Source organism: Sorex araneus, chromosome 1, assembly GCF_027595985.1.
Source record: "Sorex araneus isolate mSorAra2 chromosome 1, mSorAra2.pri, whole genome shotgun sequence".
Lineage (NCBI taxonomy): Eukaryota > Metazoa > Chordata > Mammalia > Eulipotyphla > Soricidae > Sorex > Sorex araneus.
Window position 1 is genome coordinate 55,207,564 of NC_073302.1, and position 12,840 is coordinate 55,220,403.

A 12,840-nucleotide genomic window follows, 5' to 3' on the forward strand; every position below is an offset into this window, starting at 1 on the left:
CTCTGCTCATGAAGCAATCTTCCATCTATGGAGCAATCCTCCTGGCCCTTGTATCTACTGTCCTTGGGTGTCAGCCTCATGTGATGTTATTCTATACTCCACAAATGAGTGCAGTCCTTCTATGTTTGTCCCTCTTTTTCTGACTCATTTCACTTAGCATGATACTCTCCATGTCTATCCATTTATAAGCAAATTTCATGACTTCTTCTCTCCTAACAGCTGCATAGTATTCCATTGTGTAGATATATCAAAGTTTCTTTAACCAGTCATCTGTTTTAGGGCATTCAGGTTGTTTCCAGATTTTGGCTATTGTGAACAGTGCTGCAATTAATTCAACTAATTAAACACCTAGTGAGCACCGTTTTCTGTGTAGCTACTGGCTATTAGTGAGGAAACAAGCAATATTTGCCTTTGAGTATAAAACACAGGAAAAGAAAGAATACTCATTCATTAACTGTTGTTAAGGACCCTGCATATTAGAAATAATAAACATGACAGAGTCACTACCCTTACCCTATGTGATAACATTCCAAATGAAAAATTTGAAATGATGAGTATAGGAATTACAAAATGAAGAATTAAGTATTATTTAAACCATTCATAGAATAACAGAAAGAAACATAAAAGAGGGATGGTAGAAGAGGCTGTTTTAGCTAATTTGGCTAAGAAGGACGACACAGGGAGATACAATGATGATAAGAAGACACAATAGAAGCAGAAAAAGAATGTTCCAGGCAGAGAAAATTTCTGTGCAAAGACTCTAAAGCAAGAACAAGTTTCGCTTGGATGAGAATCAGAAATAAATCCGTGAGAGTGGACAGAGGTCAGTGTGGGCTGAGGGGCAGAGCAAGAACCACAGGAGACAGGGCCTTGCGCCCAGGAGGCCAGTTATCACTTTCACGGAAAATGTTGCAGGGTAATAAGCAGGGAAGCAATGAGATAACATTTATCATTTTTTAAGCAATGAACTGGCTTCTATGTACAGAACATAATATAAGGGCAGTAAATATGCAGGAAGGCAGGCTATTGAACAAATAAAGATACTGAACACAAACACAGAAAAGTCCATAGCATGATAAGTACAGTTAAAAGATAATGACTGATTATGTTGCACAAAGAACAATTCTACATCCAGGCCACTTGCATTATGGGGGTAGAGACAAGTAACAAAGCAACTAGTAAACATACAAGAAAGGTTTAAGTGGCAATCAGTGTTGTGAAGAACACTTAATTAGATAATGGTCTTAGAGAACATGTAAAGATTTTGTTTTGTTTTTAAACAAAATGGTCTGGACAGATGAATAACTAACGGGATACTTGAGCCAGAGAATTCAGCAAAAACGCTGAGAACACCTGAAAAACACAGGCAGGGCTGGCAAAGGTCTGGATGCAAGAGGGTGCCCTTGTGTTTGGGGAGATGGTGCAGAGAGTGAGACGGAGACTAATAGGAGATGTAGGAAATGAAGTCAGATCATCAGACAAGTAACAAAGCAACTAGTAGACATACAAAAAAAGTCTGAGTGGTAGTCAGTATAGTGAACAACACTAAATTAGATAAAGATCTCAGAGAACATGTACAGATTTTATTGTTTTGTTTTGTTTTTAAACAAAATGGTCAGGACAACTTCACAGAATTCAGTTAAAACTCTGAAAACACCTGAAAAACTCAGGAAAAACTTGCAAAGTTCTGGAAGCAAGAGGGTATCCTTGTGTTTGGTGAGCTGGTGCAGCGAGAATGAGACAGAGAGCAGTAGAGAAGATAGGAAATGAAGTCAGATCATCAGATGCCAGGTGAGGCTATCAATCATCATTGGGTGTGGACTTCTCTTTTTATTCTAAATAGAAAGTACAGGAGACACACTGTAGAAGGCATTTATGCAACAGAGTTCTGGGATTCCCCTGGAGCAGGTCTATGAAATGGAGGCCTCATGGAATACCTATCAGAGTGGTGATATTTAAGCTGAGACAAGGAGGCTAAGCAAGAAGACAGGTGTCAAATAGTTGACAGGTGAGGCATACAAGGAAAAGGGAACAATCAGTACAAAGTCCTTAGACAGGAAAGAGTTCGGGCATTGGGGAAATTAATTATACAGTGGAGACTTTATTATACAGTGCACAAGAGGGGAAATTTATCACATGGACAGATTTATTATGATACCACACTACCACACATGTAATTATTTCATGTAAAATATCTCTGTCATGATTAATAACATTTTAATATGGCCTATCCCCAGCAGTCTTTAGAGACACAGCTAAAGAATACTGATCTACCGGTTTTAATATTATAAACCAGTAAGGTGTCCCAAATACCTTAGGAACCTATTGATTTTCAATACTTTCCCTGCAATAGAAGTGGCAAACTCCTCTATGTTTTAGTATATATGAAGTTTGAATTATAACACATTCCTCCAGAATTATATTATCATTCCCATTCTTTTGGGAGGACACACCCATAAGTGTTCAGGGCACATTTCAAGCTCTGTACTCAGAGATCATTCCTAGAAATACTCAGGAAGCCAGATTTGATGCCAGAGTTTCAAACCAGGGTTTGCCACATGCAAAGCAAGTGCCCTAAACCCTGTACTATCTCTCCAGCCTCCTAGGCTACCCTTTGTAACATATTCAACTTTGAAAGAGTCTATTGCTTTGGAATTTAGCAACATTTTCCTCACAATTGCTTTTGAAATCTTCATGCCTTTTGATTACTTTTCAGTGTGAGGAATTGGAAAAGTAACAGCTCTGGTTATTAGACCCAATGACATCCATTTTTGAGTAATGGATAAAGGCTAAATATATCTTTGAGTAAAAAAATATCATTCCTGACCTATTCAGAGCACACAGTGATGATAGTGTTCCAGGTACAATGCTAAGACCCCCAAAAAGGCAAGAATATGACTATGATACAGGTCCTGCACTCCAGGAGAAATAGTAGATACATATATATTCAGCTTGCTGTGGTGCTGAGGATGTGAATATTCAAGTGACAAATAACATGAACTAAATTTTAGTTTTGCTTCCTCCAAATATTTTACTATCACTGTATTTATTCATTTTTGGAAGGCATCTAAGAGATCTGCCTGTAGGAGAACTGTAACACTTTCTATGCAATATGGCTGCAGATAGTAATATAATATTTTAAAATTAACAACTTAAGTTTTATATCCACAGGAAACATTTCAAAATGAGATTTGAAATTATTAGTTAGATAATGTGAATAGACATCTCACAGTGCAAATTTAATTCCTCAGTCTCAGGAATTGTGGAGAAAACAGTATCACTGTTAGGGTCCGGTGTCAATAATTTCTGCCACCTCGAACCCCCACAAAGAGTTCAGCCAGTAATGTAATACACAAGCGGAGTTTATTAAGCCAGCTAACTAGGGTCAAGCTTCTAGGCACACAGGCCCAAGCAAGACCCTGAACAAGGGAAAAGCTGCAAGTTTTATAGTTAATGTTTACATCTGCTTACATCCTAAACTGCATGTATGAATTTTAACAAAAACATAATTGAAAATGTAAGTTTCATGATTCAGAAGAAAACATAATTTCAAGTAGTACAAACAAGCAGTTACAGATAGGTGATCTAGACATGTTTTCAGAACATTCGGGCGGCTGCTCACCCTGCTTGTGTTTGGGTAGCTTTTATGGACAGTGAATAGCAGTTATGAAACTATTTGCCAAGGCCGAGTTTTCAGCCCTAATGACCTTCCTTCACAGATGGCCAGGGGGGAGAAACAGGGTTTTAAGGGAAAAAAAAGGTTTAAGAAAAACAACACGTGAAGCAGGAACCAAGCATGATGGAGTTACTCCTGCTCCACTCGCATTCAACACCACAGAGGAAAGGCATTCAAGGAGAAAACATTTCTACAGAGAACAAAACCCTGGTTACAAAATTTTACATACACAAGCTACATTTTGAAAAACTTGTTCATCAATTAAAAAGTGTATAGGACTATTATATCAAGCTAATAATAAATTTCCATTGTAAATGAAAAACTTCTTATCGTAACAAGTCCACAAAGGCTAAAGCCCTAAACCAAAACAACCTAGTCATATCTCATTGTTTTATTTAAGGGGAAAATCAGCATTGGAATACTATGAAGAAAATTTACAGAAAGTCATGAAAATATTAGATACCCTGACCCCAAATCATGACCCCATTAATCTATTAAAAGTGACAAATAATCTACCTTCAGAAAACCACAACACCCAAAGGGAGAGAGAGAGTAAAAGGGAATGTGCCTGCCAAAGAGGCAGGAAGTGGGGGCGGGGGTGGTGGCAAGGGGGAGGGGTACTGGAACTTTGGGAGGGATACAGGGAACTTTGGTGGTAGAGAATGGGCACTGGTGGAGGGATGGGTACTCGATCATTGTATGACTGAAACGTAAGCAGGAAAGTTTGTAAGTCTGTAACTGTACCTCATGGTGATTCATTAAAAAATCAGTCACTGTCACAGTCATCCCATTGTTTGTCGATTTACTCAAGCAGCACCAACATCTTTATTCCTCCCAGCCCTGAGATTTTATTTTTTTATTTTTTTTTATTTAACTTTTTATTAAATCACCATGTGGAAAGTTACAAAGTTCTCAGGTTTATGTCTCAGTTATACAATATTCAAACACCCATCCCTTCACCAGTGCCCATAATCCACCACCAAAAACCCCAATATACCCCCGCCCCCACCCCCTACCCCCTACTGTATTACTAATGAATTTCACTTCATTTTCTCTTTACCTTGATTACATTCCATATTTCACTATAAAACTCACTATAGTTGTTGGAGTTTCCACCCAAGAGAGACAGACCTACTACCAAGGAAGCATTTGATAATTAGTTTTACATTGCTGGAAATGAAGAAATATGTAGCCCCACTGCTACAAGTACATAACTCTTCTCTTTTTTTTCCTTTTCCCTTTTTTCTTTCTTTTTTTTCCCCATCATCCCCTTTCCCGCGCCTCATAGTACTCATAGTATGGTGTACGCCACGCCACGTCGGCCAGTGTGGGGCTTTTGCTTAGTTCACAGTCCAGGGAGGTCGCTGCTACATTAATAACCTTCAATATTTCAACAAAAACTTACTGTTATTATTTGGAGTTTCCCCCTCAAGCCAGGCCTGTTCAAAAGGAACCATTTCACATTACTGACAATTATAAATGTTCAGTCGCGCGGACGCGACAGTTTTGGATTTCTGTATAAAGTCCAGAGAAAATTCTGCCAGAAATCGCATAGCACAACTCACAGTCCCAGTGCATTGCTGTTCTGGGGACATGGTTGGGAGCACTTGCTGCATTCAGAAGTCATCCATCTGGCTCCGGATGTTGGGTATAGCAGCAGAGCAGCCGTGCCAACGCATGGCCACCCGGTTCGAATCCCGGTGGAGCGCAGGCCAGAGCCGGTGCCAGCCCCAGCCCGCGACTTCCCAAGTGTCCCACTGTTCAAGTTCAAAACACATTTTTTTTCCTTTCCTCGCCAAAAGTTCATACCTGATTAAACGTCCATAAGATGGCCTTCGCCGCGCCGCTTCTCCCAGCAGCCCTGAGATTTTAGCAGCCTCTCCTTACTCGTCTTTCCCAATGATTACATATATGTATATATATACATATATATATGTGTGTGTATATATATTACATATGTGTGGAGATATATATATATATGACTATATGATTTGTTGCCTACTGTATGAACTCCATCAAATATGGTGTGGTAATTATGGAAAATGGGTAGGAAGTGTCTTATAATGTGTCCAGAAAGCAGACTGGAGTGAGGCGATTGGGTAGTAGAGGTCGGCTGCCGGGGCTGGGTCCCTTGGGACAGGACAGGCTCTCACCCGCCCCTCTCTGGGGCACCCCGAGTGAAAACAGCCTGGCGTGGAGTTCCATTTAAAAATAATTAAAAGATAATAATAAAATAATAAAAGCTAAAAATATATATAAATTAAAATCTAAATATCAAACATACATTATACTATAATATGTTGAATGGTAAATTTTCTAGTCCTGGTGATCCATGGGAATCAATGGCCATATTGGACTACTGAGCACTTGAAATGTGGATAATCTAAACTGCGATGTACTTTAACATACAAATCAGTGTATTTTACAATATTGCACAAGATAAAAAAAATGTAAAGTCGGTGGGAGTGGCTAAGGGGACAGAAGCAGCTGTGCAGCCATGGTCAAGTTTCTAGGTGGCAACTAAGTTGGATTCAAACCTATGGAACTTTGCTACACCCCACCCACAGGTTAGGAAGGTGAAAGGCATGTCTTTTCCAGTGGATGGCTGCTGACAAGCCACCAGTTATCCCCCAATATAACCCATAAGACCCATCTCCAAAGTAGTTCTACATAGTTACAAAGGAACACCTAAAAAAAAGGAAATATCCTACAAGGGGAAAGAAGAGATCACTGCCACAGGCACTATGTTCCCATAGTGCACTGCAGTGCACAGACAGTGCAGAAAACCACCCTGAGGAGGGAGGAAGACAGAAGCATTAAACCCCTTCATGGAATACCCACATACAAAATCTCTCTGATAAAGAATTCAGAGAAGAAATGATGAGGATGTTCAATGAGATCAAAGAAACAGTGGAACAGACATCCAATAACATATAGGAAGATATGAGAGCAACAGTGCAATGGACAGCCAATAAAATACAGGAATAAATGAGAGCAGAAATAAGAAAAATACAAACAGAAAGGTCATCAATACAAAAACTTGGTAGATGAAAAGAAAAACCTCAATGGGTGCTCTCAACAGTAGAATGACAACAACCAAAGATCAGTGAGTTGAAGATGTGCTCCACAATGCATACAGACAACAACAAAAGATGGAAAAAGACCTCAAAATAACTCCAGGCCAGGTAAGAGACATATGGGATGAATTCAGGAGGAACAACATCAGAAGCTGTCCCCCACAGAGAGACAGAAAGGCAACCCCAAAGAGGTAGTAACAGTTAAAAAAGAAATCATTGCTGAAAAGTTCCCAGAGCTGGAAAATGCAGGCATCCAGATCCAAGAAGCCTGAAGGATTCAGCAAAAAGAGACTCCAGTAAAAAGACCACAAGATATATCCTAATCAGAGCATCAAATATCATAGATAGAGATGCAATACTAAAAATAGTAAGATCAAAGAAGGAAATTACATACAAAGGATCATGCCTTTGGTTTACAACAGACCTAGCATATGAAACTCTCTAGGCCTGAGGTCAAGGGTGGGGTACAGTTCAAAAACTTAATGAAATAAATGCCTCACCAAGAATACTTTACCAGGCCCAACTCTATTCAGATCTGAAGGAATCATATACAAATTCATGGGGAAAAAACAGCTCAGGAAGTTCATAGAATCAAAACCAACCTTAAAAGAAGGACTGTAGGGGCTACTGTATGGCAGGACAAACCCCACAAACACAACAAATTTCTATAGAATTATGGCATAAAACTCCATGACAATAATCTCTCTCAATGTCAATGGACTAAATGCACAAATTAAGAGACACAGAGTGGCAAAATGGATTAAAAAACTGAATCCCACATTTTGTTGCCTATAAGAAACACATTTGAATAGTCAGAATAAACACAGAATCAGAGTCAAAAAATGGAAAACAATTTTGCAAGCAAACAACTTTTTCAAAAAGGCCGGGGTGGCCATACTAGTACCTGATGGTATAAATTTCAGGCTGAAAAGGATTAGAAGGGACAGCAAAGGCCATTTCTTAATAAGCAAGGGATATGTACACCAGAAAGAAATTACACTTCTAAATATATATGCACCCAATAAGGGGCAAGCAAAATACTTAAAACAACCACTAAAAGACTTCAAGGAGAACATTGGCAGCAATGCAATAGTAGTTGGAGACTTCAACACCACCTTGTCACCTTTTAATAGATCAATGAGATTAAAATTCAGCATGGAAATACTGACTTTCAAGGAAAAAATGGAAGATAAAGGACTACTAGAAATATACAGGACTCTTCAACCCCAAAAGCCTAACACACATTTTTCTCCAGTGCACATGCGACATTCTCCAAAATAGACCACATGCTGGGCCACAAAATATTCCTCTATGAAATCAAGAAGATATAAATGGTATCAAGTATATTTTCAGACCATAATCACACACAGAAGCAGAGGACCAAATCAAAAACCTGGAAATTAAATAGCTCACTACTGAACAATCAGTAGGTTAGGGAGAAAATTAAAAAAGAAATCAAAAGATTCCTGGAAACAAACAAGAATGAGGACGCAAGCTACCAGAACCTGTGGGACACAGTGAAAGCAGTGCTAAGAGGAAAGTTTATAGTTCAGCAAGCTTTTATCGGGAAGGAAGAAAGGCCCACATAAACAACTTGACTTCACAGCTTAAGACCTTAGAAAATAACCAACAAAAGGAGCCTAAACCAAGCAGGAGGACAGAAATAATGAATATCAAAGAAGAAATTAACAAAATGGAATCCCTAAAAATCATCCAAAAGATCAATGAAACCAAGAGCTGATTCTTTGACAAATAAAGTAAGATGATAAGACTAGCAAGACTCACAAAGAAAGAGAGAGAGAGACAACCCTAAAAACTGAACCAGAAATGAAAGGGGGGACATCACAACAGAAACCAGAGAAATTCAAAAGATTATCAGAGATTATTTTGAAAATCTTTAAGGCATGAAACAAGAGAACCTTGAAGAATGGATACATTTCTGGACTCCTATAACCTCCCAAGGCTGAACCAAGAATTGGAATAACTGAACAAATCTATCAGTGTCAAGGAAATTGAAATGGTATTCAAAAGTCCTCCCAAAAACAAAAGCCCAGGCCCAAATGGGATTCTTTGGAATTCCATTTCAAATGGAATCCCACTAGTGAATTCTTTCAACATTTAAAGTGAACCTACTGCCAATCCTCTTCAAGTTTTTCCAGGAAATTGAAGAAATAGAAACAGTCCCAAACAGTTTCTATGAGGCAAATATTACCCTGACACCCCAAGCAGACAGGGACACCACAGAAAAAGGAACACTCTAAACGTTTTGCTATCTCTCAGGCCCCTAAGCATTCTCCCTGTGTCTTTATGCTCTTCTCTTCTTAAGAAGTAGTCATTTGGAATACAGTTCACTCTAACTTCAGGAGGAGAGTTTATCTCAAGATTATAAATTACATATGGAATAATCCTATTTTCAAATATGGTCACTATTTGAGGTTCTGAGTGACTATGAATTTGATGGAGGCATTGTATTAAAAATACGGTACCTTTTTACCTATAGTAAAACACAGTTTCACTATAATCAAGAAAACATAAATCGAAACCAATGTAGAATTTGTTTTACTATGAAATTTTTGTCTCATTTAGATGGTATAAATTGCTCGACTGTTATTTATTCTCACTGTCAGGAAAGACAGTTACTTTTAGAGATGAAAATGAATGTAAATAGCACATACTAAAAATGCAATATTGTTTAATAAATACTATTTTTCCTTGTCTTCCCTCTTAACCCTACCACCATAAACTATAGCGTAATCACATGCAAATCATGGGGAGTTAAAGAGTACTTCAAAGTTCTACTCAAAGATAGAAGCAATCACTGTATTCTCCCTATACAGTGATTTCTTTTATCTAATATGTATTTCTTTTTTTATATTTTTATTTATTTATTTTATTGTTTAATTCTTTAATTAGTGAATCACCATGTGGGTACAGATAGAGATCCCGCGTGGGAAGGGAGATGTGTGCTGAAAGTAGACTAGAATCTGAACACAATGGCCACTCAATACCCCTATTGCAAACCACAACACCCAATTGGAGAGAGAGATCAAAAGGGAATACCCTGCCAGAGAGGCAGGGTGGGGTGGGGGGGGAGATGGGATTGGGAGGTGGGAAGGATACGAGGTTTATTGGTGGTGGAGAATGGGCACTGGTGGAGGGATGGGTTTTCGAACATTGTATGAGGGAAAAACAAGCTCGAAAATGTAAGGGACCCTTCTACACTGCTGGTGGGAATGCCGATTGGTTCAGCCCTTTTGGAAAATAATATGGACACTTCTCAAAAAATTAGAAATTGAGCTCCCATTTGACCCAGCAATACTACTTCTGGGAATATACCCCGGAGAAGCTAATATCTATTTCTTACAAAACTTCCTGTTCCCTGTCCTTTGTTGTTGTAAAGTTGTAATGGTCACATACTTGGTTGTAGTGCTTGCCAGGGCTCTACATCACAGCAGCACCATCTGTCCCATTCAGCATGGCTATGCTTATGGGGGTCAGGGGTGCTAGAGATTGAGTTTGCAGACTCATGCACACCTGCTGTGCAGGCACTGAGCTATCCTGGGGCCCTTATATTAGGTTCTTGTAGTAAGAAAGGGTGAGCAATAATCTTTCAGAATTTGACCATGTACAGGTTGATACTCAGGAGATCCACACATCTGGACATCTGGGAAGAACACAAAGGTCAGGAATAAGGCTCTAGGTAAAATTACTGATTTGATTTTTAGTAACTTTAAACCAATCCATTAACTATTTTATCCTGTCTGTTAAATCCCTGGCTCCAAGAGTTTATCATGTTTGTAAGTATATTTACCTTCTTCCAATAATCCCAGTTATGATGTATTTTAAGAAAGTAACAGAGATTAAGAATGTTCACCTGAGAGTGTATGTCTGCCCTGAAAAAGGTAGCTGTGCCAGAGGAGACAAGTGATGGTACTGTGAAAGCTACAGGCAGCACAAGAGTTAAGAGCCTTGCAGCCCTCACAAGGTATGAGCTCTACTTACTCCAACATTTCCTTAACTCCGGGTCCCTAATGCTCAAGATACCAACACACTGGGACTAACACAGACATGGAGCGTCTTGGTAAGAACACTGAAATCTCCTTCTGAAACTTCCAAAGAAATAAATTTTAAGAGTGAGCAGTTTTCCAGTCACATACCTCACACAAATAAATGGGCCTTACTACCATCTTCTATACTTTGCTATTCAGAACTGCTTTTGAACTATTCAAAAGACCAGGGAGGGCACTTATGTCAGCTGCTTCGCTTGGTTACATTTCAGACCTGCAGAGATTGCCCCAATTCTGTTTGGCTCTATTTTCAAGGTATATAGATAGCTTCATTATCTCCATGACAACTTCCTTCCTTTAAAATATAAGGAACGGTTAGCAGGAACAAATGCTGATTTGTGATATGCTTGGTGAGAAATCAGAAGTAAGAATAGCTCTCAAAGATTTCAAATGTGCCTATATGAACTTAAACCCTTTGCATTTTACAAAAATAATTTAGCTGTTTACATTTTAAAATCTTTGGTAATGATTATATATCACCTTATAAATGTCCCAATTTTCTTTTATTCCAGCCCTTGGAAATTAAAGTTCATTTAAGAACAGCTAGCACCATCCCTATACTATAGTTTGTCACCCAAGTTGTCCCCACAATGGTGTCATATATATCACATATATTATGTTATAGATATAATAAAATACCATAATTTACATGTAAATCTCCCTCTGAGGAAACTGAAGAATATTTCAAAGTTTATGCAAAGATAAAGGCAAAAAATTCTTGTCCCTATACAATGATCTATTATTTGTTTAGTATTTAAAAAGAAAGTTTTCTGTTCAATGTGTTGGCTTTTTTCTTCTTTTTTTAAAAAAATTTTATTGAATCACCATGAGATAGGTATAAGCTTTCATGTTTGGGTTATAATCTCACAATGATCAAACACCCATCCCTCCACCAGCGCACATTCCCCACCACCGATATCCTGGGTATACCCCCCCTTTTCTTACCCTCCCCCTGCCTCTAAGGCAGACAATATTCCCCATACTCTCTCTCTACTTTTGGGCATTATGACGTGCAACACAGACACTGAGAGGTCATCAAGTTTGTTCCATTATCTATTTTTGGCAATGTGCTATGCTTTTATTGATGCAATGACCAGGGGTCATACAATTGTGGTCATATGGTCAGGTCAGATATAACACCACAAAATGTACCAGTTAATTTGATGGGAACCTCAAAGTGTCGCCAATCTCTTAAGTCAGTGAACCACCAAAAGAAGGACTGAGGTAAAGTAGTGCACTAAGTCTGAAGTGTCTTTAAAGAAAAACTTAAAGTTACTTGGAAGACTACCACTTACCTGGATTGGGTTGAAGGTATTCAATTGTTTTAGTCATTATTTCCATCACAGCCCTGCTGGTGACATCCACTTTCTGAAATGAGAAAATGATAACTGAAATGACAAACTTTAGTGTTTGTTGAGTATAATATAAGCGAACACTGGTGGTGCAACAGAGCAACCACAAATCCTGAGCAGGAGGATAAGGGCCTCTGAGGAACTGCCAGAAGGAATCATGGTTTTACAATCAAATGGGTTCGATCAATATTTGGAGAGCCTATTTATCCACAGAGGATACTGGTAATTTTCTGAAATCTGTTCTCATGTACACCTCATTATTTTCTGGCAAACTAAGGTGGAAAGAGACTTCTCCCATTAGCGGACTGATCTGATTTCTAAAAACAGTTTGCTATTGACCTGACCTGGAGAAAATTCCATAAAAATACACATATAGAGATTCAAACTTCAAGTACACTATTGATACTTCCTAGACCATGGAGGGGCATCATCTGAAAAGTCTCCAAGTCTCTGTAAGATGTCAATTTACAGAAACAATGAGTGTCATCCATCACTAAAACGAGAAAGCTGAAAGGCCTACCTAGTTCATGGGAGCCTGGATAGAGGATTCATGGCCCACAGAGTGCTAAAATTTTGCTTTACGTGATTGAAGTTTCAAAGACCAATGCAGATTTTCAGAGTTTTTGGTTAGATTTGCTATTTACTGAGTATATCAAAGAAAATAAAAC

The 12,840-nt window shown here is 38.6% G+C and overlaps 1 protein-coding gene across 1 annotated transcript in view; it reads right to left on the minus strand.

The window, feature by feature from the left end:
• SH3GL2 (SH3 domain containing GRB2 like 2, endophilin A1) overlaps positions 1-12,840 on the minus strand; it is a 214,630-nt gene that overhangs the window by 34,860 nt on the left and 166,930 nt on the right. Inside the window, exon 3 of the mRNA XM_004600170.2 lies at positions 12,116-12,188. Within this exon, the coding sequence (XP_004600227.2) occupies positions 12,116-12,188 (73 nt within the window). The remainder of the gene's footprint in view (positions 1-12,115; positions 12,189-12,840) is intronic.